This window comes from Nannobrachium achirus (genome assembly GCF_963921795.1).
Source record: "Nannobrachium achirus genome assembly, chromosome: 6".
Classification (NCBI taxonomy): domain Eukaryota; kingdom Metazoa; phylum Chordata; class Actinopteri; order Myctophiformes; family Myctophidae; genus Nannobrachium; species Nannobrachium achirus.
This window is the reverse complement of record NC_137815.1, coordinates 31,729,073-31,756,215: the sequence shown is the minus strand read 5'-3', so window position 1 is coordinate 31,756,215 and position 27,143 is coordinate 31,729,073. Positions and strand designations below refer to the sequence as shown.

The following is a 27,143-nucleotide window of genomic DNA, read 5'->3' as shown; positions in this document are numbered from 1 at the left end:
TAGGCCGTTGATTACAGTCCGCCAGAGTCCTCTATCCTGGGCCTTCTTTTCCAGCTCTTTCCATGTCAGTCCACGCTGCTTGATGTCAGTCTCAAGGTGGCTTCCTTGCGGCTTTCATCACTCAGTACAGGGCCTCATCTGGGAATGCCCATACTGTATATGGACATTTATTTATTTTATCCTTTATTAAAATATATCCATATATATATATATATATGGACTTAATATTAACGTTTTTGGGGAAGGTAGGGTGTAAATCAGAGTAAACAGGATCTTGGGCCAGTTAGGGCCTGGGATTGATGACATCAGAAATCTCCATAAATGGGCATACAAGGGATTTTGTTTCTGGGAATGACCATATATTCATATATTTATTTTATCCTTTATTAATAATAATATGTATCCATATACATACAATATATTTTATGCCCATTCGTGGAGATCCCTATCTGAACCAGCCACACAGATATGAGCCATGCCTTTGCCATCTGGCCAGTGATATATATCAATGACATTGGGATCTTCATATATGGGCATAAAAGGGATACCCATATATGAACTTTTAGATACTGTAGGTGATGTGATGTGACGTGATGTCACGTGACATCACTTCCTGTACTGACGGATGGACAAGCTACGACATTTCTCATGGTATACTGCGACCTTTGGTCGCAATAACACTCAGGTCAATGGTATGGCAGTTCTGCCAATTGCACAGGGCAGGGATCACAGTTATACTGTTGCTGCTTCAAAGATAGGCTCAACCATAACAAGGCTAACAAGGCTGTAACATAAACAATAGCTAGGCCTATATATAGTGGAGACATCTAGGCTCAAATATCATAATCAGATTTTGCCCTAAAATCACGCACAGCGGTCCACAGTATCTCTAAAGTCATGTCATGAACATGGATCTGTCCCATTTCCCATATTCCCTCTTGATTGGCTACCATTGCCCTCTAAAGTGTGCGTATGCGACCTGACAGTCGCTTATCTCTCGATTAGGGAGTGTTACTGGTACTGTAAGTGATGGTAAAATATAAAGGTTAGATATAAGGAGCCTTGTAATAATTAGTTCCTCAAGTTCCACTGATCTCACTCAACCCAGATTCATCACAAACATGGGGTCAACTCAAAGTCATTTTACTGCTATGCCATCAATATAGAATGCCCTACCAACAAACATCCAAAAGTGTGACTCCTTACCCTCCTGTCTGAATTTTGTCTAACAGTCCTAGAAACACAGCTTAACACCGAATAGAACTCTCCCCCTTGTTGATTATGACTTGTTTATTATAGTATAATATTATTTGTCTAAATATATCCTTTTAAAAATCATTGTAAACCATACCTCTGTACAATCTGCAAACTGTTAATAAAGTATTCAATCAATCAATAAATCTGAAGCTCATCCAGTCATCACATTGAAACATTTGTTACCCAAAAAAGAAATGAAAAAAAAAAAAAAAAAAAAAACACGTTTATGTTCATTCATTGCAGGTTGGTGCAATTCTCCATAATAGTTTTTTAGGCAGTCACAGACTGTGCACCGTTTGACTAGAGGTGCTCTCAGTGCTAAACCACTCTGCAGCTGAGGTTGAAAGGAGTATGGGTTTTACACCTTTCACACTGCAGTAATTTCAAATTGACTTAATAAGATTAATATAGCACCTTTATTAACCTAAACCTCTTTATAACCTCTCACAAATTCATGAACTATGGGCAGGAATATCAGTCAATAGACTTGTAATTAGCTTAGCCTTCTGACTCTCTGGCTGACATAGGCAACACAGGCCAATATGTTGCTATAATTGAAATGATACCTTCAATTTGTGTACAATTTGAAGAAGAAGCATGATTATACTGCCAAATGAGGTTGTAAACATCTTCATGGACAACAATGGAAACAAACTTCAGATTTTTTTTGACTTGATGTTGGCATTCTAAAGTTTGCTTTTGTTCATTATTAGATTGATAAAATGCCTGTTGACTGTTGGAGCAGAGAATCTAATTCATTATGCATTACACGCCTACCACATGACAAGCATTATAGAAATCAGGATCTCTTGATATAATTTCTTATATGAACCTTACTATAAAGTATGATGTTGTGTGTGTTTAGAATAAGCTGTAAAGTAACAACAAATGATTTTTCATGCATGCATTTATTAACCTATTTCTAGACTTTTGATATTTATAAAATATGTACAAGAAAGTTCTGACATAGGCCAACAAATATGCCAGCCCCACAATGACAAAAATACAGATTCATTTTCAGTCACATCTGAAGTGCATTCATTCATCACATCCAAACAACAATAAAGGACGTTGTCTTTCTTTTTGAGATTTTAGATAATTTAACATGCTTGATCTTGATCCTGAGAATTCCCTACAGTGTCTCTGGTAACATTTTCAAAGCGTATTGTTTAAATGGTGGATTACTTTAGTTTGGATCTGAGTGTTAGCATACACTTTCACTTCTTCCGATATACATTATTATGTTTGATCCCACAGCAAATGTGTAGCTTCATCTGTTGATTTCTTTCATGTGTAAAATAACTATGTACATTCATTGGAGTTCAAGTACGGTATATGCATTTCTCCTTTTTTCCCGAATCGAAGTTTCTTTCAATCCATGAAGATGATCATCCAAAATCAAGTAGATAGCGTAAAAGGAAAATGTCCATAACATCCATCTTAAGATGTTGTGGACACTTCTGTCTTGCTGGTAGACATTGAGGTATCATCTTCAACCATGCCACCCATTCCAATGGTCTGAAGCATGCAGCTACGGAACTGGAAGATGATACAGTGGTAACTCAGAAAAATTCATCAAAATAGATTCTTACAATTTAACATTTGTTCATAATAAGATAACTAAGGGGGACTGTCTTTCATACTGTGGGTGTAGGAATTACCACATTTAATAACTAATCTGTAACATAGTAAATTATGTGAATGCGGTCATCTTTGTTCTGTAAAATATCTTACCTGTTTATTAAACAGCACATAGATGATTGGATTGACCAAGGCAGAGCTTTTTGCAAAGAAGGCAGGGATAGCCATGGATACAGCACTGAAAGCCATCCCCTTGTTGAAGAAGATATAGGCTGCGTAGCTGGCATAGGGTGACCAAGCAAACAAGAATCCCAAAACCATGAGCACACACATGCGTGTGACTTCCTTCTCAGCTTTCTGGGTGGATGCTGAGTCCTGCTGCTGAGCTGCTGCCTAAAATGGATCATGGCAGAAATTATAGAAATAAGAATAGTTCTCGTGTCAAAGGCTATATATAACAGTATATGAACTTCTGTGATCAAAAGATACCAATTTCCAAGCTTAGTATTAATTAAAGGGGAACTAGGCAAGTCTGTGTCTATACAAACACATTCCTCCCTACCCAGGCATTAAACAGGTGTCTTTGATGCTTTCATTGATTCGAAAGATCACTAATGAGCACTTGACACTTTAATGGCCCAATCAATTACCTCAGTGCACAACCCCTTTGAAGTTCAAAGGGGTTGAGCTCCCCCTCCCCTCACAGACAGAAACATCCCTCCAAGGGATGAATGTCAACATAAACAGTGGAAAACCAAATATAACCAAATTACAGCCAGAGTGGTGTGTCTTTCTGCAAGGAAACACCCCAGCACAATAATATAGTGACTGAAAAAGGGAAACGATGGCAAAAAAAGGGGGAAAAAAAGGAAAAAAATAATATATATATATAATATATATATAATATATATATATATATATATATATATATATATATATATATATATATATAGTCTTAATGTTACCTAGTTTCCCTTTAAACACGTTTTCTTAGTGCTTATAGATTTAGAGAAACATATTTTGGGACATTTTGGACTATCTTACCGCTTTGACTGTCAGCACAAGGCTTCCGTAGGTGAATAAGATTGTGGTAACTGGAACACAGAAGTGGCAGCTGAACAGGTACATGACGTATGTATCATTGTTGTATCCTGGAGCGTTGGTGTAGTAGTCTGGTCCACAGGAGGCCTGGATGCCCTCAGGAATGAATCTGATTAATTGAGTCAATTGAGAGCAGTGATTAAGAAGCCAATTCACCCTTTGTCAAGTCCCGCCTCTTGTCCTTCCCCTCTTCATACCCATTGGTTGCTGTGTCTTAGTGGGACACTCGGTGGGACACTCCATCCACTACCATTTTAATTCAGTTGCTTTGTATTGTTATTCTGTGTGTTCAATTCTAATTTCAAACTTGGTTTCAGTAAAATGGAGCTGCTCAGTGGCAGTATAGTGACTCATTATGTTTTTAAATGTTTTTATTTCTCCAAAATATATGTTTTAGCAAATTCAACATGAAAAAAGGTGGAACCTGGGCGGGACAAGGCAGATAGAGCCTGCTGGTTGGTCAGTCAGGGACACATTCTGCCAATGGATGATCTATGATATTCATTTGAACTTACCTGGACCAGCCAACAAGTGGAGGGATAGAAGAGGTACAAGCCATGAACCAAGCGAAACTAACTCCAGCTCCAGCATGAGCGGCCGTGAACTTGAAGCTTCCCATGGGTTTGCACACAACAATGTATCTCTCAACAGCCAGCACCACCAATGACCACAGAGAAACTTGACCTGTAAAAGTGAATATGAAAGAAATGTTTAGCTTTAAGTAATTACATCTAAAGAACACAATGAAAGACCTACAGTATATGTATGCATTTACAGGGACAATACAAGTCATATTTCATACCTCCAATGCAAGACATGAAGCCCTCAATGATGCAACCGATTGGTCCAAAAATAAAGTAACCAAACATACACGTGATAAAGCAGACGGTGAATCCAAAAAAGACCATGATCAATCCAGCCACAGCCAAGTTTACGAGAATGAAGTTAAGAGGTTGACGGAGCTTCTTGTTCTGAATTGTAACCAACAATGTCAAACCGTTGATGGGGAGGCCAGTTATGATGAGGAAAAACATCCATGCTCCGAGTATGTAGAAAACAATGGGATCTGCCAAGTAATACTGAGGATATTCGTAAGGATTCCGCACAAGCCCAGTCCTGTTGTTCATGGGAATGTAGAAATTCTTGCCTTCTGTGCCGTTCTCCATGTTGCCGTACTTGCAGTCCCAGACCGTGCACTGTTTGACAAGAGATGTGCAGACTGAGCAGTGCCAGATCAACCAATCTGTAACCGTGCTCACCAAAGGTGTGAGTTTTATACCTTTGGGCTGTGCTCTCACATGAACTGAATCTGGAGGATTTTAAAGACAAGCGCTTTTAAAACCCATATATAGGTTTTTGTTTTCATTATTTATCTTAAATGAGCATAAATCTTCTTAACACACATACACTAGTTCTTAAATCTTCTTAACACCTTATGGAATGGTTTTATGTCCATCATATCACATTACCTCCTGACATCGTGCCCACCACTGACTGGCATTTATATATAGGTTTTTGTTTTCATTATTTATCTTAAATGAGCCTAAATCTTCTTAACACACAGACACTAGTTCTTAAATCTTCTTAACACCTTATGGAATGGTTTTATGTCCATCATATCACATTACCCCCTGACATCGTGCCCACCACTGACTGGCATTGCAGGGATAAGTGTGCACTGGGCTGGCAGCATGCCATTAAAGAAAAGCCTGTATTAAGGTCTGGGGGGGATCTATGATTGCTACTCCCGATGCACCAGTGTGCAGTGTCAGGTACCCTAGCACAGTTGTTTACTGTCAATATTCCAGGATGACCTCCCACTTGGGTAATGACGCCCCCTGGCGATCATTCAGAGAAACTACTTCAGCTCCCGTACTAACGTAGGTAGGAAGGGCCTGTCACTCAAACCGGAGTGACCCGCCTCCAGGCTATATAAGCCCCCGGAGGCGGAAGTAACATCCTCTTTTCACTCTCTGCGATATCACATTCAGATAAGTTGAAACTCAGCCTTTGTATTATTTCTTCGCGCATTAGCCTAAAGCGGTGGCATTAGGAGTCGCCCACTGGCGAGTGTTGAATTAACCCGTACTTAAGAATACTTATTCTTGTTCCGTCCTAAATCGACGGTTATTTCCTTTTATAACAAAGGATTATTACTGCTTGTTCAGGCCTCCGCCGAAGCAAGCGTGGCATAGCATTAGCCGTTAGCTTGTTAGCTCGTCTGCTATTGTTAACGTTAGCTACACTGCTCACCGCTTGTTCAGGCCCTGCCCGAATCAAGCGTGGCCTAGCCTTAGCCGTTAGCTTGTTAGCTCGTCTGCTTCTGGTTAACTCTATCTACAGTGCTTCGCCATGGATCCTCTGGCCTTCCTGCCGAGGCAATGTCCAGGCTGTCCAGGACTCATCGACGGACAGGATCTTCACCATCTCTGTGTCGGCTGCATGGGCGTTGCACACGCCTTCTCTGCACTGAGTCCTCAGGGGAGAGCAGGACCTTTCCGTGACTGCTGCGTGGCCTACGACCACGATGTACTGATACACCGGTTCTTCCTAGCCAGGGCAGGCCTCGGGGCCTGCGCTCCACCAGGTGGGTCCACTGCTCTCAACCCCACAGCCCAGTCTTTCCTTCCCCAGGCGGCCCGCACCGTTGGTCAAGGTGCGGCGCTGCCTTCCGGAGATCCGCTTGACAGCCAGCGCGCCATTCCAAGTCAAGATGGCGCCGTGCTACATGAGACACCGCCTGCCGCGCAACCGACCGCAGCTAGCTCCACTGTCACTGGAGCTGGCGGGTCTGGTGAAGTCGCCGCTAAGAAGGCGACCAAGAAGGCTAACACCCAGACGAAATCTCCGGTAGCCTTTTCCCCTTCGGGCGCGGTGCCCAAAAAGAAACGCTTGGATGTGACCGTCGGGGACGTCCCCCTCGACGTGAGCATCACCAAAACAGTCCAGACCTTCAGGCGAGAGTCGGACCTGAGCTCCGGTCAGAGCGAGGGTTCTGGTTCTGAATACTCTGGATACACGGCCGAGGAGGAGGAGGACTCCGTCGAGGACGAGGGTTCTCGACTCACGGTCACTGTGAAAGGTAATGCCCCTGCGGCTCCAGCACGTCAACTGGACGCCGCAGGGAGCTCCCAGGCCTCCTCAGGCACCACTGCCCCTCCACCCGCCAGTCAAGCGAGTGAAGCGGGAGCAGAGGACGTCGATTCTGCAGCATGCCTCCTGTGTCGGCAATAAACATGTTGAAAGAACAAAGTCTGTCTCTGTCCAACTCTCTCGCACTAGCACAGACGACCCCATCGTGCATGCCTCCTGTAGTAATGATGAAGTCCTGTCAGGACTCGATAATCAATCACAGGTTTTATCAGAAACCAGTAATGTTAATGTCAAACAATTATGTGGTTCCTCAAGCGCGCGAGTGGGATATCCCTCGCGTCGACAATATGAATCCTTTATGCATGCCTCCTGTAAGAATGATGGAGTCCCGTCAGGACTCTTTAATCAGTCAGAGGTTTTATCAACAACCAGTAATGTTAACGTCAAACAATTATATGGTTCCTCATGCGCGCGAGTGGATTTTCCCTCGCGTGAGCGATGCTATGAATTTAACCTTGAGTCAGAAATTCTGTCGGCCTACTATGAGCCCGGGTCAAGGGACAAGCATAAAGGCCTTAGAGCAGGTATTAAACGTAAAAGTTCCTCTCCTGTCAGGGGAGAATGCTTTAGTTGTGGGCGAGTCTGTTTATCAGTCGAATCGCTTTGCTCTTCCTGTCGCTCTATCGAGCCAAAACCGAACGCTTCCGGTTTCACCGGATACGGATTCGCTAGCTCCCCGCTTCCGGTCCGGCCGCAAAAGAGCTCCGCTAGTCAAGCGGTACAATCGGAAGGTGTTCCCACCTTGCGGCCTATTGAACCCCTGCGCTCCGCATCCGGGTGTTCCGGATACGGATACGCAGGTTCCCCACTTCCGGTCCCGCCGCAAAATAGCTCCGCTAGTCAAGCGGTACAACCAGAAGGTGTTTCCGCCATGCGGCCTATTGAACCCTTGCGCTCCGCATCCGGTCGTTCCGGATACGGATACGCAGGTTCCCCACTTCCGGTCCGGCCGCCAAAAAGCTCCGCCGTCACGGAAGCACAGTGGTGGGGTTTCTCTCGCTCAAAACACGCTAGCACGCTGTGCGCGCCAGTGGAAGTTATGCAACCCGAGCCATTGGGTATTTCGAACGATAACCAGGGGTTACAGGTTACAGTTCGCAGACATACCCCCGCTTTCGAGCAGGGTTATTCATACCAGAGCACGTGGTTTAAAAGCAAGTCTTTTGAGAGAAGAGATCAGCTCATTGCTAAGCAAGGGTGCTATAGTGGAGCTGGACAGGACCCAATCCCGCATGGGATTTTGGAGCCGTTATTTCCTGGTGCCCAAAAAGGGGGGGGGGCTACGTCCCATCCTGGACCTAAAGGCACTAAACGTGTACCTGAAGAAGTACGTTTTCAGGATGCTAACAGTACCCACCATGTTACGGTCGGTCAGGCAAGGGGATTTCCACTGTTCAGTGGATCTGAAGGATGCTTATCAGCACGTCCAGATTTATCCCCCACACAGGAAATTCCTTCGGTTCGCCTTCGAGGGTCGCCTGTACGAGTATACAGTACTCCCTTTCGGTCTGTCACTGAGCCCGAGGGTTTTCGTGAAAGTGACCGAAGCAGCCATCGCCCCGCTGAGACGGCAGGGCGTCAGGTTGGCGACGTACATCGACGATTGGATGATTTCAGCGAGCTCCGCCCACGAAGTGGCGCGTCACACACAAGTGGTTTTGGCTCACCTGAAGGCCTTAGGTTTCATAGTCAACCACGGCAAGAGCATGCTGACTCCAGCAAGTCGTCTTACATTCATTGGGGTCCTTCTGGACTCATCCGACATGTCGGCCCGTCTCTCAGAGGAGAGGGTGGACAGGTTTCGGGAATGTCTCGACTCCTTTCAAGTGGGCCAGGAGGTCACTTACAGGAGTTGCATGGTACTGACGGGAATGATGGCTTCCGCAGTACATCTGTTGCGTTTGGGCAGGTTTCATATGAGACCTTTTCAAAGATGGATGTTATCCCTCGGGATCCCGCCCTCCTTGAAGTACAAGAAGGTTACGGTTTCCCCTTCCTGCGCGATCGCCCTGTCTCCGTGGCTGGTGGAGGGGTTCCTCACCAGCGGAGTCTCGATTGGCGAGGTGGTTTCCCACAAGTCGATCACGACAGACGCCAGTCTCAGTGGATGGGGAGCCACTTTCGAGGGGCGCACAGCGCAGGGGCTTTGGCCTCTGGAGATGAGGGGTCGTCACATCAACTATTTGGAGTTGATGGCTATACTCCTGGCGCTCAAGCATTTCGAGCCTTGGATTTTGCATTGTCACGTCCTGGTCAGGACAGACAATACGACGGCCATGTTTTATGTCAACAAACAGGGGGGCCTGTCGTCGTTGCCACTGGACCGTCTGGCTCGAGAATTGACGGTTTGGTGCTTGTCGCGCCTCAAGTCGATCAGGGCCTCACACGTCCCAGGTCTCCTCAACAGCGGAGCAGATCTCCTGTCCAGGGGAGGTCCTCGCTACGAGGATTGGTCTCTCCACCCCAGGGTGGTGAGCCAGATTTTTCGCAAGTTTGGTCAGCCAGTGGCGGACCTGTTTGCGTCAGCGGAGAATACGAAGTGTCCGTTGTTCTTCGCGGTGAAGGGCAGTCCTCCCTTGGGGTTGGACGCCTTAGCGCACACGTGGCCGAGAGGTCTATTGTACGCGTTTCCCCCCTTCGACTTAATCCGACCCACTCTGGAGAGAGTCAGGAGGTTCGGTCTGGAGATGCTCCTGGTGGCTCCCTACAAGGGCACGTGGAGATCGGCGATCGCCCCTCTCCTTTGCGAACCGGGTTGGCAGCTGCCTCAGTGCAGGGACCTGTTGAGTCAGGCCAGGGGGGAGATCTTCCACCAAGGCCTGCAGGTCCTAGACCTGTGGGTTTGGCACGTGAAAGGTTAAACCTGCTGGCAGCCGGTTTTTCTTCTGAAGTGGTTGATACCATTCAGAGTGCTAAGGCGCCCTCTACGAGGGCGTCTTATGATGGAAGGTGGAATGCCTTTGAGGACTGGTGCGAGTCGCGTGTTCCACCTGTGGTGGCTCATGTGGCGTCAGCCCAGGAAATTCTGGAATTTATGCAGAACCGCTTGAGAAGTGGTCTAGCATTTTCTACCCTTAGGGGGTATTTGGCGGCTATTAATGCCTGTCACCTGGGGGTGGCGGGCAAGGCACCTTCTAAAGTCCCGGAGGTCATCAAGTTCATGCAAGGAGTTGAACGTTTGAGGCCGGTGACTAGGTCTTTGTTCCCAGTTTGGGATCTGCAGGTGGTTCTAGGGGGCCTATGTCGGGCTCCCTTTGAGCCGCTTGTAGGGTTGCCTTTGAAACTTTTGAGTTTCAAGACGGCTCTTTTGCTGGCTTTGGCCACGGCTAAAAGAGTTGGTGACCTGCAAGCTCTCTCGGTGTCTGCGGAGTGCATGCAGTTTATGAACAATGATCTCAAGGTGTTGCTCAAGCCTCATCTTAAGTTTGTTCCTAAGAACATGGTGGTCCCTAAGGAGCCTGTTGTTCTTCTGGCTTTTCATCCTCCTCCGTTTGTCTCGGCGGAGGATGAGCGGCTGAATTGCCTTTGTCCTGTCAGGGCATTGAAGGCCTACTGTGACAGGACTGCTGGTTCTAGAGCTTCTTCTCAGCTCTTTGTAGAAATGGGCAATGTTCTTGTCAGAAAGCCGGTGTCTAGACCCACTCTTTCGAGGTGGATTGTGGATGCTATTAGGCTGGCTTACTCTAGTGCGGGTGTGGAAGTGCCGGCGGCACTTAAAGCCCATAGCACTAGAGGTGTGGCTACTTCGTGGGCACTGGCAAAGGGAGTCTCCGTTCAGGAGATTTGTGTTTCGGCGAATTGGTCTTCGCCTTCTACCTTTGCAGCCTACTATCACCTGGATATCGAATCCTCTTCGCTAGCGCATTCGGTTCTGGGTGCAGTTGCCTCCTCTACGTCATAGAGGAGTCGGATCTTCCCCTCCCACAGGTGGGCATGTAGCCACCTGGGGTATTTTGGGGGGGACCCTGTGTTTTCCTTATATAGTGTGTCTTACTTATAAGGCGGACTTGTCCTTTTCATTTAGTTGAATGAGGCGGACTTCGGTCTGTCAGGGTCTCTCCTTATTTTCTCATGCCTTCACACCCAGGTCCGGTGGGCCTGGGACCTTCTGGGTGATGGTTCACGCCCGTTTGGGCTGTGCTCACCCGTATGAGGGGTGTGTGGGGGTATGAGAGTAGGTTGTGGCTTAGAGGGGAGTTTAAGAATCCCAAGTGGGAGGTCATCCTGGAATATTGACAGTAAACGGTAGGTTCCGTACGGAACCATTGTTTACTTAGATATGGAAGGATGACCTCCCACGTAATGCCCCTCTGTTTCACTGAATGTGGCAGAGAGTGGTATTAAGAGGATGTTACTTCCGCCTCCGGGGGCTTATATAGCCTGGAGGCGGGTCACTCCGGTTTGAGTGACAGGCCCTTCCTACCTACGTTAGTACGGGAGCTGAAGTAGTTTCTCTGAATGATCGCCAGGGGGCGTCATTACCCAAGTGGGAGGTCATCCTTCCATATCTAAGTAAACAATGGTTCCGTACGGAACCTACCGTTCTCAACCAGCAGGCCCAGATTAACAATGGAACTGAGTTTAAGGCCATTATACTGGTGGTGGAGGGGGGGGGCGGTCGCACATGCGTGTGTACTCCTCCTGCACCAGAGGGGGGGCCTTTTCATTTGGTGAAGCGACAGGGCCCTGGAGAGGCTTAATACAGCACTAGTGTCAACCAGTGGTCCTTGAAGGGATTCCAGGTGGTCCCCAGCTAAATGATGGAGAGTTTGGTAACCAAATGGACCCTTATAGATTTTTTACTCTTGAGAGCGTAAACCATTTGTTTTCTACGATCTCAAGAGTTAAATTATTATTAAACATCTGCATTACTTAATTTAGAAGTCTACACAATTAGAGAATGTAGAGGAATTGTTATTTGATCAACGTGTGCCTGTTACTGTATCTCTCCTATTGCACCACATTAACACGGAGGCTAAATCTCATCAAATGGTGGTCTTTAGCTCAAATGCCTAATAAATAATGGTCCTTGATATATGAGGTTGAAAACCACTGGCCTAGCAGGTCCATTTACTCTGACTTGTGTGCACAGTGCACCCCAGGAGTTTTTTTTATACTTGATTCAATACAATATTTGAAATGGATTTTATCAGCATATCGGTCAGATCGGTGGTTCTTGGCAACTGCCTATACGTATATATAGTAAGCGAGACAGGCTCGACAGTTGGACAGACGACCGCCAGGTTTCAAGATAACAAAGTTCCATTTATTTAGCAAGAAGCCATACCGAATCACATGCTGCTTTCCATGCTGTGGTACTATACCTACCTCGCCTACGATCGCCTACGCATCTGTTTGAGAGGAACTGGGTATGCTGAAGTCTTCTTTTAAGTGGTACTATACCTTAAATCCTGTAGCCACAAAACTAATTTACAGGAGAGCAGATGGTCATCTTCTCTCCAGACAGTGAACACTCTCCCTGAATGATTGTGGAGATTACTTCCATGCACAACGACAACCAGCTCTGAGTACAATTACAGTTACAGGCCAGGTTACTTATACTTACTTATACTTATCGCTCCTTTTCATGGAGCATAGGCCGTTGATTACAGTCCGCCAGAGTCCTCTATCCTGGGCCTTCTTTTCCAGCTCTTTCCATGTCAGTCCACGCTGCTTGATGTCAGTCTCAAGGTGGCTTCCTTGTGGCTTTCATCACTCAGCGTCATACTTCTTCTTAATGAAGAACCTCTCTCCACCAGGGTTGGATTCTGTCTTTTTGTTTTCAACATTTTGTAGCATATTTTTTTACGGTTTGGGGTTGCTGGCCCCAAGCCCAAACTTCCCCCATTTCTGGGTTCAGGGTTGTTTTGGGGTCGGTTTGTTAGTCCCCTTCCCTCAACGTATTGTCCTCCAGGCAATGGATAACACAGTCTCATACCACGTGAGACCAGACAGGTTTTGGGTCGTGTACAAGCTGTCCCGTCATGTCAAGCCCAACCAACCCCTGCTACTGTGTAAAGAAAGCCTATGCCGGCATTCCACACCAGCAGCGCGAGACAGACTCAGGCCAGGTATGACTGTTTAAATCAGCAATCCTCCATCCCACAATAGGATAATGCTAAATGCCTAAATTTGTAAATTGTAAAGATGAAATTACCTTCCTGGGTTGTACAGTATAAGAGGACAACGTTTCAAGTTGGCAAAAAGGTAATCAGAAACGTCAACCAAAGAACAAGATTTCATTTAGGATCTCCTCTGTAGTTAGTGGGAACACACTGAGGACAATAGCTGGAGCAATCATCCAATGTCATATCCGCTATGCATCTTACAGTCGTGGTACTTTGGCACTGTACTGAAAGTTTTTAAAAGGGGTGAAATAATAGTCCAAGGAAAAACGTCTAAGACAAGGTTTACTGAAAGGTTACAAAAATGGCTTCAGGTTTACAGCAGCGTTAAAGTGAGTCTCTGTCGCTGGTCTGCTCTTGCACAATCAACAACAACACAGTTGCAAGCGGAAGTATAGTTTTCCCGGCTTTTTCAGGTTGTCACATCACACAATGTTTGACCAAAACGTAACTTCCTGCACATATCTTCAAAATAAAACGTCTTAAGTGGTTCCAAATAAAACACAATATATATTGCAACAAATACAATAAAAGTGCATGCATTGGATGTGTTTTTAACTGTAAATAGCAGTTCTTTTTAACTGTTTACTATTTATTAACTCAATGTTTTTATCACAAATTAAAGTATACCTTTTAACCACAAATCAATATAATTATGAAATAAATCACAACAATCACCACAGATGCTTCAAAAACGAAACTGCAGGCCTCTCAAAACAAACTGGTCAGGTTACTACTTGGCCTTGCGTGCAGAACTCACCTAACCCTTGCTCATTATGCAACTTGCAATGGGCCTGGTCTTCAAGATAAGCAAGAAAACAGGGATACCCATGTACCTGTCAGATTGCTTCAATAGCGTAAAAGACCCACACATGCACAACACCAAAGAGAGCTTGTCATGGAATTCTGGATCAATCAGTAATCGATGAGGCAAATAGGACTCAAGAGTCTGCACACTGGTTAGTGTATTGCTGGTCAACATTTCGATCTTAATAGATCTTCATCAGGACATGACCTGATGAAGATCTATTAAGATCGAAACGTTGACTATGTCCTTCTTCATGATTCTGCTTGTCTAGCACCTGGGCCACGGATATGCGTGCACTACTCTCTTCAAATAGGACTCAAGACAATATTCTAGGAGGTGATGGTTATGCTTTATGTAACATCATGGGGCGAAGTACAACTAGTAAGACGCCTCAGGGCGACATGCAACCTCGGAGGTTGCCATGCGACATGCGACCTGCAAGATCGCGCCAATTCTTGGCCATCTGGCCAGTGATGTATATCGGACTAGTTACCCATATATGGAGACCCCTGCAAGATAGTCAACAATGTCAAAACATGCCCATATATGGGCATTACGAAATATGGGCATTCCCAGATATCTCCTTAAAGGAGTGAGGAACCCAGCCTCTTTATTTGTTTTACCAGAATTCAGAATATGGAAAGAAATCTAAAATGTAGGAGTGGTTTCTAAAATGTAGGAGTGGTTTCTATAACGTAGGAGTGGTTTCTAACATGTAGGAGTGGTTTCTAAAATGTCGGAGTGGTTATCTGCAGTTGTATAAGCCACCTCACGAAAGAAAAAACACGTTTGTAAACTTTATGTTCATCCATTGCAGGTTGGTGCAATTCTCCATAATAGTTTTTTAGGCAGTCACAGACTGTGCACCGTTTAACTAGAGGTGCTCTCAGTGCTAAACCACTCTGCAGCTGAGGTAGAAAAGAGTATGGGTTTTACTCCTTTCACGTCAGACCGTGCATGAGCTATCAATGCACGAGTGGTGACTAGGGAAGGTTAGACGATCGCCGATTTTCGGATGAAAATCATTTATTCCGGTTTTAATGACAAAGTCCGGGAAAGTACGGCGTGGCTGAGACTCCTTGCTGGGATGTGCGATATACTACGGTTTTAACATTAAGGGGCTCCCCGTGGCTTACAAAGGGTTAATAAGATTAATAGCACATTTATTAACCTAAACCTCTTTTGCTAATTAATGAACCTCTCACAAATTCAAGAATCATGGGCAGGCATTTCAGTCAATAGACTTATAATTAGCTTAGCAGTCTGACTCTCATGGCTGACAGAGACGTAACACAGGCCAATATGTTGCTACAATTGTAATTAAACCTTCAATGTGTGTACAATTTGAAGAAGGAACATGATTATACTGCCCAATGAGGTTGTAAACATCTTCATGGACGACAATGGAAACAAGCTTCAGCCTTTTTGTGACTTGATGTTGGCATTCTAAAGGTGCATTGTTTGCTTTTGTTCATTAATAGATTGATAAAATGCCTGTTGACTGAAAGAGGAGCAGAGAGTCTAATTCATTATGCATTACACGCCTACCACATGACAAGCATTATAGAATTCAGGATCTCTTGATATCATTTCTTATATGAACCTTAATATAAAGTGTGATTTTGTGTGTGTTTAGAATAAGCTGCAAAGTAACAACAAATGATAATGTTTTCATGCATGCATTTATTAACCTATTTCTAGACTTTTGATATTTATAAAATATTTACAAGAAAGTTCTGACATAGGCCAACAAATGTGCCAGCCCCACAATGACATACAGATTCATTTTCAGTCACATCTGAAATGCATCCATTCATCACATCCAAACAACAAAAAAGGACGTTGTATTTCTTTTTGAGATGTTATAATTGAATTATGCTTGATCTTGATCCTGAGAATTCCCTACAATGTCTCTGGTAATATTTTCAAAGCACATTGTTTAAATGCTGGATTAAATTAGTTTGGATCTAAGTTTTAGCATACACTTTCACGTCTTCAGATATACATTATTATTTTTTATCCCACAGCAAATGTGTAGCTTCATCTGTTGATCTCTTTCATGTGTGTGAATAACTATGTCAATTCATTGTAGGTCAGGTACTGTATATGCATTTCTCCTTTTTTTCCAAATTGAAGTTTCTTTTAATCCATGACAATGATAATCCAAAATCAAGTACTTGTCCATAACATCCATCTTAAGATGTGGTGGACACTTCTGTCTTGCTGGCAGACACTGAGGTCTCATCATCAACCATGCCACCCATCCCAATGGTGCTCAGCATGCAACTACGGAACTGGAAAAGAGAACAATGGATGAAGTCAGATGTGAAGTGAGGTGGTTTATAGTCGTTTAGTTTGCTTAGAAAAGTGTGCTGTGGTACAGTATAGCTCAGAACAAGGCACCAAATAGATTATAACAATATAACATTGTCACAGGAACTTTCTTTCATACTGTGGGAGTCACCAAAGTTAATAACTGATCTGTAACCTTGTATGCGAATGCTGTAGTGTAATCTCTGGTCTGTAAACTATTTTACCTGTTTGTTCAGCAGTACATAGATGACTGGATTGACCAAGGCAGAGCTTTTTGCAAAGAAGGCAGGGATAGCCATGGAAATAGGACTGAAAGCAATCCCCTTGTTGAAGAAGAGATAGGCTGCGTAGCTGGCATAGGGTGACCAGGCAAACAAGAATCCCAAAACCATGAGCACACACATGCGTGTGACTTCCTTCTCAGCTTTCTGGGTGGATGCTGAGTCCTGCTGCTGAGCTGCTGCCTAAAATGGATTGTGAGAGAAATAAGAATAGTTTACATGTCAAAGGCTGTATAGTATAATATGAACTTTCACGATCAGAAGCAACATGCAGTATTAAATTCACTGCATGTGGTGTTGAGGTAAAATGTGTGTTCTGTTATATTTTGTGATGCTACAGAATTCCTGTATCAAAGACCTACAGTAGGCTAGGTACATTGTGGGTTTAGAAACTACCATGATTGTACAGAATGTAATAATGAGTCTTACTGCTTTGACTGTCAGCACAAGGCTTCCGTAGGTGAAGAAGATTGTGACAACTGGAACGCAGAAGTGGCAGCTGAACATGTACATGACGTATGTATCATTGTTGAATCCTGGGGCGTTGGTGTAGTAATCTGGTCCACAGGAGGCCTGGATGCCCTCAGGAATGTATCTGAAAATCATCAATTGAGCCAATTGAGAGCAAGAGCAATGATTAGAAAACCACACCACTTACAAACATTCTGCTATGGATGACCTCTGGGACATTCAGTTGAACTCACCTGGACCAGCCAACAAGTGGAGGGACAGCACAGGCGGCAGCCATGATCCAGCTGAAAGCAACTCCAGCTCCAGCATGAGCGGCCGTGAACTTGAAGCTTCCCATGGGTTTGCACACAACAATGTATCTCTCAACAGCCAGCACCACCAATGACCACAGAGAGATTTGACCTGTAAGTGAATCGATTTTTTTTTTTTTAGCTTTTATTAATTACATCTAGGTCCAATGACCTTTCACAATTCCCATGGCAACTCAAACAAAGGGAATGAAGCAATTACACAATACAAGAGCTGTATGCATTTAGAGGTACTATACAAGTCATATTTCATACCTCCCATTGTAGACATGAAGCCCTCAATGGCGCAACCCATTGGTCCAAAAATGAAGTAACCGCAAATGCAAGTGATGAAGGTGCAGGTGAATCCAAAAAGGACCATGATCAATCCGGCCGCAGCCAAGTTTACGAGAATGAAGTTGAGAGGCTGACGGAGCTTCTTGTTCTGAGCAGTGACCACCAACGTTAAACCATTGATGGGGAAGCCGAAAGCCATGAGGAAAAACATGTAGGCTGCGAGTGCGTAGAATGCCGCCGGTGGGGCCAAGTAATATTGAGGATAATGGAAAGGACTCCGCACAAGCCCACTCCTATTGTTCATAGGAATATAAAAGTTATTGCCTTCTGTGCCGTTCTCCATGTTGCCGTACATGCAGTCCCAGAGCGTGCGCTGTTTGACGAGATGTCTGTGCCGTGCTAAACCACTCCGCAGCTGATTGTGTTAAGCGACTGAGTTTTATACCTTTCAGACAGTGCTTTCAAATTAACCTGTCTTAACCTTGACAGTTTAGAATAGCAAGGTTAATTTGTTTTATACCGTCCTATAACCTAACTAACTAGGTAATTAGTCTAATTACCCTTTGACTTCTAAAGCTCAGCAAATGCAGCCATCCACTGATGGCTGCATTAGTGCCTACAATTAGGCACCTGTTACAGTGGAGCCCCACATTGTTATATTGGAGCCCTACAATATGCAAGGGTAAGTTCTCTTGCACTGAGGACCCCGGACACTCCACCAATATGGACTGTGTACCTTCTGGCAACGCTATAGGCTCAGACTCAAGGCGTCGAGCAGCAGACTCCGGGAGAGCTTTATACACCAGGCAAATAGGCTTATGAACATTAGATACAACAGGCCTTGTCTGTCTGTCTGCCTACTGCTGCTTCTAACACACACACACGCACGCACGCACGCACGCACGCACGCACACACACACACACACACACACACACACACACACACACACACACACACAAACACACACACACACACACACACAGGTGCAACTAAGAATTAGTGGCGTTTTCAAAGGTCTTCTTTAGTTATTCAGCATTATGTCAACTATTTGTAAGTTACCTTCCCTTTATAATGATTTGATTGATAAAATGCCTGTTGACTGATACAATGCATGTTGACTGAAAGGGGAGGAGAGCAAGCCCCCAGAACGGCTTGTACATATTGAAGCAGCAGACCATAGTGGTCAAAGCTGGAACTACAGGCGGGGTGAAAAATACATGCACGAGCCCAGGGCGCGCCGGCGCGGCCTGGTGGGCCAGCGAATGGCCTGGCCCCTGGATATTGAAATACCTGAGCCTGTCGTTTCATATCCGGCCCCTGCGTTTCATTTCCGGCACGACCCACCTGTGTGTGTGTGTGTGTGTGTGTGTGTGTGTGTGTGTGTGTGTGTGTGTGTGTGTGTGTGTGTGTGTGTGTGTGTGTGTGTGTGTGTGTGTGTGTGTGTGTGGCTAATCTGTCACAAGATTAGATGTATTGACAAACGCATTCTCATGCATACACTGTAGGTTGCAGTAACTCCAATGTGTATAGTGATATTATGTATAGCTGGCATTTAGTTTAGACTAGAAACTCTCCTTAGGGGGTATTTTGTAGTTGGAATCAAATATGTATACAGTATACTTACAATTAATATTTTCATGCATTCATTTATTAATCTCTAGACTAGACTCTAGACATTTCGAGACTTTTGTTATTTATCAAATATAATAATACAGAACATTGTGACATACAGTATAGGCCAACAAATATGCCAGCCCCACAATGACATAAAAATGCAGATTCATTTCCATTCACATCTGAAGTTCATCTATTCATCACATCCAAACAAGAAATGATACCAGTGTCTCTGATATCAATCAAAAGCTTTGTTTCAATAGTGGATTAAATTAGTTTGGATTGTTGGAGTGTTATAGCATAGTCTTGCACTTCTTCCGATATACACTTTCTTGTTTGTGAAGAATTTCCATGAAGACCAGGGCTGGATTAACCATGGGCCTGTGGGGCCGTTGCCAGGGGCCCTTGGCTCTTATTTTTGTTATTGTTAAGGAGGACTGGTTTTCATACTGTGGGTGTAGGAGTCACCAAAGTTAAGAAGCTGATCTGTATAGTAAAGTATGTGAATGCAGTCATCTCTGGTCTGTAAAATATCTTACCTGTTTATTAAACAGAACATGATTGGATTGACCAAGGCAGAGCTTTTTGCAAAAAAGGTAGGGATAGCCATGGAAATAGCACTGAAAGCAATGCCCTTGTTGAAGAAGAGATAGGCCGCATAGCTGGCATAGGGTGTCATGACCAAGCAAAAAAGAATCCTAAAACCATGAGCACACATGCGTGTGACTTCCTTCTCACTTTTTGCTAGCCCCTGACATAAACATACATTTTCATTTTCAGTCACATCTGAAGTTCATCCATTCATCGCATCCAATCCAAACATTTGTTAAAAAAAAAGATTTGTTTGGATCAGAGTGGTACACTTTCACTTCTTCAGATATACTTCCTTTTTTGTGACTGCACAGCAAATGCATAGCTTCAGCATCTGATCATCTCTGTCATGTGGTGAAGTGTGAAACCTATTTACATCCATTGCAGGTATTCGCATTTGTCCTTTTTTCAGAATTGAAAAATAAAAAAGAAGAAAAAAAAGAAGAACATCCATGAAGATAATCATTCAGAATCAAATAGAAATGATGAAGGAAAATGTGCATAATACTGATGGCATGACATCTCTGTTTAAGGGATTCCAGGTGGTCCCCAGCTAAATGATGGAGAGTTTGGAAACCAAATGGACCCTCATAGATCTTTAACTCTTAAGAGAGTAAACCGTTTGTTTTTTACACTCTCAAGGGTTAAATTACTGTTAAACATCTGCATTACTTAATTTGAAAGAAGTCTACACAATTAGAGAATGTAGAAGAACTGTTATTTGATCAACGTGTGCCTGTTACTGTATCTCTCCTATTGCACCACATAAACACAAACTGACTAGAGAAGCTCTCAGTGCTAAACCGCTCTGCATGCAGCCGAGGTTGAAAGGAGTATATATGTTTTACACCTTTCAACCAGTAATTTCAAATTGACTTAATAAGATTAATAGCACCTTTATTAACCTAAACCTCTTTTTCTAATTAATTGACCTCTTGCAAATTCATGAACCATGGGCATTTCAGTCAATAGAGTTGTAATTAGCTTAGCAGTCTGACTCTGGCTGACAGAGAGGCAACACAGGCCAATATGTTGCTATAATTGAAATTATACCTTCAATTTGTGTACAGTTTGAAGAAGAAGCATGATTATATTGCCCAATGAGGTTGTAAACATCTTCATGGACAACAATGGAAACAAGCTTCAGCTTTTTTGTGACTTGATGTTGGCATTCTTAAGGTGCATCGTTTGCTTTTGTTCATTATTAGATTGATAAAATGCCTGTTGACTGAAAGAGGAGCAGAGAGTCTAATTCATTATGCATACACGCCTACCACATGACAAGCATTATAGACATCTGAACCTTACTATAAAGTGTGATTTTGTGTGTGTTTAGAATAAGCTGCAAAGTAACAACAAATGATTCTTTTTTCATGCATGCATTTATTAACCTATTTCTAGACTTTTGATATTTATAAAATATGTACAAGAAAGTTCTGACATAGCCAACAAATATGCCAGCCCCACAATGACATAAAAATACAGATTCATTTTCAATCACATCTGAAGTGCATCCATTCATCACATCCAAAAAACAAAAAAGGATGTTGTCTTTCTTTTTGAGATTTTACATAATTTAATATGCTTGATCTTGATCCTGAGAATTCCCTACAGTGTCTCTGGTAACATTTTCAAAGCGAATTGTTTAAATGGTGGATTACATTAGTTTGGATCTGAGTGTTAGCATACACTTTCACTTATTCCGACATACATTATTATTTTTGATCCCACAGCAAATGTGTAGCTTCATCTGTTGATTTCTTTCATGTATGAATAACTATGTCCATTCATTGGAGTTCAGGTGTATGCATCTCTCCTTTTTTCCCCCAAATTCTTTCAATCCATGAAGATGATCATCCAAAATCAAGTAGATAGCGTAAAAGGAAAATGTCCATAACATCCATCTTAAGATGTGGTGGACACTTCTGTCTTGCTGGCAGACACTGAGGTCTCATCATCAACCATGCCACCCATTCCAATGGTCTGAAGCATGCAGCTACGGAACTGGAAAGGAGAGCAAATGGGGCAAGTCAGATGTGAAACGAGGTGGTTTATAGTAGTTTGCTTTTAGAAAATGATGCATTTAATATTTGCAACAATACAACAACTACAACATTAAGGAGGACTCCTATTAGTTTTAGGTCTGTAAAATAACCGACCTGTTTGTTAAACAGAATGTAGATGACTGGGTTGAACAAGGCAGAGCTTTTAGCAAAGAAGGCAGGGATAGCCATGGACACAGCAGTGAAAGCAACTCCTTTGTTCATGAAGAGATAGGCTGCGTAGCTGGCATAGGGACTCCAAGCAACCAAGAATCCCACAACCATGAGCACACACATGCGTGTGACTTCCTTCTCAGCTTTCTGGGTGGATGCTGAGTCCTGCTGCTGAGCTGCTGCCTGAAGTGGATCATGACAGAAATGACAGAAATGCGAATACATGTCGAAAGCTATATAGTACAATATAAACTTTCACGATCAGAAGCAACATGCAGTTTTTAATTCACGGTGGTGTTGAGGTAAATGTGTGTTCTGTTTTGTGATGCTACAAAATTCCTGTATCACAGACACTATGGGTTTAGAAACTATATTGTACAGTATGTAATGTAATAAGGAGTCTTACTGCTTTGACTGTCGCCACAAGGCTTCCGTAGGTGAAGAAGATTGTGACAACTGGAACAAGAAAGTGGCAGCTGAACATGTACATGACGTATGAATCATTGTTGAATCCTGGAGCATTGGTGTAGTAGTCTGGTCCACAGGAGCATTGCATCCCCTCAGGAATGTATCTGAAAATCATCAATTGAGCCAATTGAGAGCAATGATTAGAAAACCACACCACTTACAAACATTCTGCTATGGATGACCTCTGGGACATTCAGTTGAACTCACCTGGACCAGCCAACAAGTGGAGGGACAGCACAGGAGGCAGCCATGATCCAGCTGAAAGTAACTCCAGCTCCAGCATGAGCGGCCGAGAACTTGAAGCTTCCCATGGGTTTGCACACAACAATGTATCTCTCAACAGCCAGCACCACCAATGACCACAGAGAAACTTGACCTGTATAGTCAATAGAAAATACATTTTTAGCTCTCATTTGGAAAAAATCAAACCTCGGTTCGAAGTGGAGCGGTGAATCTGAGCAGCTATACCCTTTGTGTGTTGCTAAATGCCTAAACTGTAAACTGTAAACTGTGCCTGTGAGTGAGTGGTGAGTGTGCCTGGCCTGCACAAAACAGCGCCCCTCCTTTAACTAGTGTGTTGTGTGTGGCCACTCAAGGTATTGCCAGGCTACGGACACGGCCAGCCACCCAGCCACCCACCCAGGGACATACCCACGGACATACCTGTCTATTGGGAGCGCTTTCACCGCTCCAAAAAGACCTTGACAGGCAACACAAATTGAAAGACCATTATGCATTTAAACAAAAAAGTCCAAATGTTATACCTCCCATTGTAGCCATGAAGCCCTCAATGGCGCAACCCATTGCTCCGAAAACGAAATAGCCATTCAGAGCACTGGTGATGGTGATGGTGAATCCAAAACAGACCATGATCAGTCCAGCTACAGCCAAGTTTACGAGAATGAAGTTGAGAGGTTGACGGAGCTTCTTGTTCTGCATAGTGACCACCACTGTTAAAGCGTTGATGGGGAAGCCAGTGCAGATCAGGAAAAACATGTAGAATGCGAGTGCATAGAACGCCATTGGTGGCGCCAAGTAATACTGAGGATACAAGAAAGGACTCCGCACAAGCCCACTCCTGTTGTTCATAGGAATATAAAAGTTATTGCCTTCCGTGCCGTTCTCCATGTTGCCGTACATGCAGTCCCAGACCGTGCACTGTTTGACGAGAAGTGTGTGCAGTACTAAACCACTCTGCAGCTGATGTCGAATAGCGAGTGAGTTTTATACCTTTCGGAGAGTGCTTTCCAATTAACCTGTCTTGACCTATACTGTTAGAATAGCACGGTTAATCTGTTGATTTGATTGTAAACAATCTAATTACCCATACTAATTTACTAATTAGCTATACAATATATCTAATTACCTATACTAATTACCCTAGAGGCTCAGGCTAAAGGTCAAGGGCAGAAGACCAAAGGTTAAGGGCAGCAGATCCTGGGATATCTTTGCACGCACGCAAGCACACACACACACACACACACACACACACACACACACACACACACACACACACACACACACACACACACACACACACACACACACACACACACACACACACAGGTGCAAATAAGAATCAGTGAAGTTTCTAAAGGCCAGTCTTCTTCAGTTATTCAGCATTATGTCAACTATTTGTAACCTTCCCTGTATTATTACTTGATTGATAAAATGCCTGTTGACTGAAAGGGGAGGAGAGAGAGCCTAATTCATCATGCATTACACGCCCTACCACATGACATTCACTGTTAATTCAGTGTAGTTCTGAATCAGAAGGATTTAAATAACTAAGTAGATTAAAATGTATGGGTATTTGTCTTGCTGCATATTGATAACCCCCATGTGAAATTATTGCATGCAGTTACCTCATTACGTACAAGGAAAATAATGGATGGCCAGGGGGAGGCATTATAGAGACCAGGATTACTGCATATCTTTTGTGAGGGTACCTACCCTAGGAGACACGGAGAGAACTTGCAAACTCCACACAGGAAGGCCCTTTCGCCAACCCCACCTAGGGTGTCGGCACTGATGGCGCGGAGGAGGGAACACGCCCCCTGCGCCTACAGCATCCCCCGGCAGGAATCGAACCAAGGATCTTCTAGCTGCGAGGCGACAGCGCTACGGACTCTATGTCCTCGCAGTGGGGGCTCCCTACTGGCAGGTGAGTCAAACGGTTGACAGGGGGAGGAATCAATTGGAATAACTACATTGTTGGGGAAAAAAAGGGGTCAACAGCAAAACATAATTATAGCTAGAAGCAGTGCTCTTCCGATCACAGGTCTCCGCCAGGTAGATTATTGTGGCCTCCTGGTGGCGCTATAATAGTTGTCTGATAAAGAGGATATTCTTGGTGAAGCCAAGGCCCGTCTCCACTCTTCTACAACAACACACCATACCAGGTCACCAGCCGACAGGGCTACTTGCATAATAGTAATAATGAATGAATTGCATTTTTATAGCGCTTTTCCAAGTGCTGAACGTGCGAAATGTCCGTGAGATTTGTGGGGTTTCCCGAGTTTTGCATGCAGTAACAGCAACCATGATCACATCATATAACAGATATCTAACAGCACAGCACCATAACTGCACTGCCATGTTGATATTCCATAGTTGTTGAGCTGGGCATGGATTAGTTACTTCATAAGTTGATTCTTATACTTGCAATGTATCAGATCAGATCAGTTTTATGACCGTTGGATCTCCACTGGGTGAGTGTCTGTGTCTGTGAGTGAGTGCAGAGTCAGAGTGCGTCGCGGACTGCACTGCGGCCCCGCCCCCAGATCAAATGGCTCTTCTTTTTTCTTTTCTCTCTGATTTTTTGGTGCCCTTTGGCAGCGTGATGCCTGAAGCGCACTGCTTCATGCGCTTCATAGTAGCGGCGGCCCTGGGCCTAGTGGGAACGGCCACGATTTCACCAAAAGTCCACGCTGCATTCATGATTTGTGTGTGTGTGTGTGTGTGTGTGTGTGTGTGTGTGTGTGTGTGTGTGTGTGTGTGTGTGTGTGTAATCTGTCACAAGATTAGATGGATGGACAAACGCATTCTTTTGCATATACTGTAGGTTGCGGTAACTCCAATGTGTAGTGAAGCTGGCCTAGTTTAGACTAGAAACTCTCCTTAGGGGGTATTTTGTAGTTGGAATCAATTATGTAGACAACAAAAACATATTTTCATGCTTTCATTTTTTTCATTTCATTTTTCATTACCTGTTAATTAAAAAGCACATGATTGGATTGACCAAGGCAGAGCTTTTTGCAAAAAAGGCAGGGATAGCCATGGAAATAGCACTGAAAGCAATCCCCTTGTTGAAGAAGAGATAGGCTGCATAGCTGGCATAGGGTGACCAGGCAAACAAGAATCCCAAAACCATAAGCACACACGTGTGTGACGACTTTCTTCTCACTTACTGCTAGCAGGTATTTGCATTTGTCCTTTTTTCAATGGACCCTAGATCTTTGACTCTTAAGAGCGTAAAGTGTTTGTTTTTTATGCTCTCAGGGGTTAAATTATTGTTAAACATCGGCATTACTTAATTTGAAAGAAGTCCACAATTAGAGAATGTAGAAGAATTGGTCCTTGATATGAGAAAGGTTGAAAACCACTGCCCTAGCAGGTTCATTTACTCTGACTTGTGTGCACCCCAAGATTTTTTGGGGGCATAAGTGTGTTAGGGTACACACTTATGCCCAAATATGGAGATCCCAAGGCATCAAACCCAGGCCCTAACTCGCCAAGGCCCTGCTTGGCTTTACTAATATATATCACTGACCAGATGGAAAAGGCATGGCCCATATCTGTGTGGCTGGTTCAGATAGGGATCTCCATGTATGGGCATAAAATAGATTGTATGTATATGGATACATATTATTATTAATAAAGGATCAAATTAAATAAAAAGTCCATATATGGTCATTCCCAGAAACAAAATCCCTTTTATGCCCATGTATGGAGATTTCTGATGTCATCAATCCCAGGCCGAAAACTATACTATTAAGTCCATATATGTATATGGATATATATTAATAAAGGATAAAATAAATAAAATGTCCATATAAAGTATGAGCATTCCCAGATGATGCCCTTTATTAACCTAAACCTCTTTTGCTAATTAATTGACCTCTCACAAATGCATGAACCATGGGCAGGCATTTCAGTCAATAGACTTGTAATTAGTTTAGCAGTCTGACTCTCTGGCTGACAGAGAGGCAACACAGGCCAACATTGCTATAATTGAAATTATACCTTCAATTTGTGTACAATTTGAAGAAGAAAAGTGATTATACTGCCCAAAGAGGTTGTAAACATCTTCATGGACAACAATGGAAACAAGCTTCAGCTTTTTTGTGACTTGATGTTGGCATTCTTAAGGACTCTCTTGTTTGCTTTTGTTCATTATTAGATTGATAAAATGCCTGTTGACTGAAAGAGGAGCAGAGAGTCTAATTCATTATGCATTACACGCCTACCACATGACAAGCATTATAGAAATGAGGGTCTCTTGATATCATTTCTTATATGAACCTTACTATAAAGTGTGATTTTGTGTGTGTTTAGAATAAGCTGCAAAGTAACAACA

At 43.6% G+C, this 27,143-nt stretch overlaps 3 protein-coding genes across 3 annotated transcripts; all 3 read right to left on the bottom strand.

The window, feature by feature from the left end:
• Positions 1-2,697: 2,697 nt before the first annotated feature.
• LOC308287591 (green-sensitive opsin-like) lies at positions 2,698-5,105 on the bottom strand (the record flags this gene model as incomplete). Its single annotated transcript, XM_080728816.1, has 5 exons — positions 2,698-2,796; positions 2,992-3,231; positions 3,883-4,048; positions 4,455-4,623; positions 4,742-5,105. The coding sequence occupies 5 exons, from the start codon at positions 5,103-5,105 to the stop codon at positions 2,698-2,700; spliced, it is 1,038 nt and encodes a 345-aa protein (XP_080584942.1).
• Positions 5,106-16,220: 11,115 nt separating this feature from the next.
• LOC308287592 (green-sensitive opsin-like) lies at positions 16,221-18,017 on the bottom strand (the record flags this gene model as incomplete). The annotated part of the gene is made up of 5 exons (XM_080728817.1): positions 16,221-16,319; positions 16,563-16,802; positions 17,049-17,214; positions 17,324-17,492; positions 17,654-18,017. The coding sequence occupies 5 exons, from the start codon at positions 18,015-18,017 to the stop codon at positions 16,221-16,223; spliced, it is 1,038 nt and encodes a 345-aa protein (XP_080584943.1).
• Positions 18,018-21,785: 3,768 nt separating this feature from the next.
• On the bottom strand, positions 21,786-23,692 carry LOC308287589 (green-sensitive opsin-like; the record flags this gene model as incomplete). The annotated part of the gene is made up of 5 exons (XM_080728814.1): positions 21,786-21,884; positions 22,040-22,279; positions 22,503-22,668; positions 22,772-22,940; positions 23,329-23,692. The coding sequence occupies 5 exons, from the start codon at positions 23,690-23,692 to the stop codon at positions 21,786-21,788; spliced, it is 1,038 nt and encodes a 345-aa protein (XP_080584940.1).
• Positions 23,693-27,143: the final 3,451 nt, after the last annotated feature.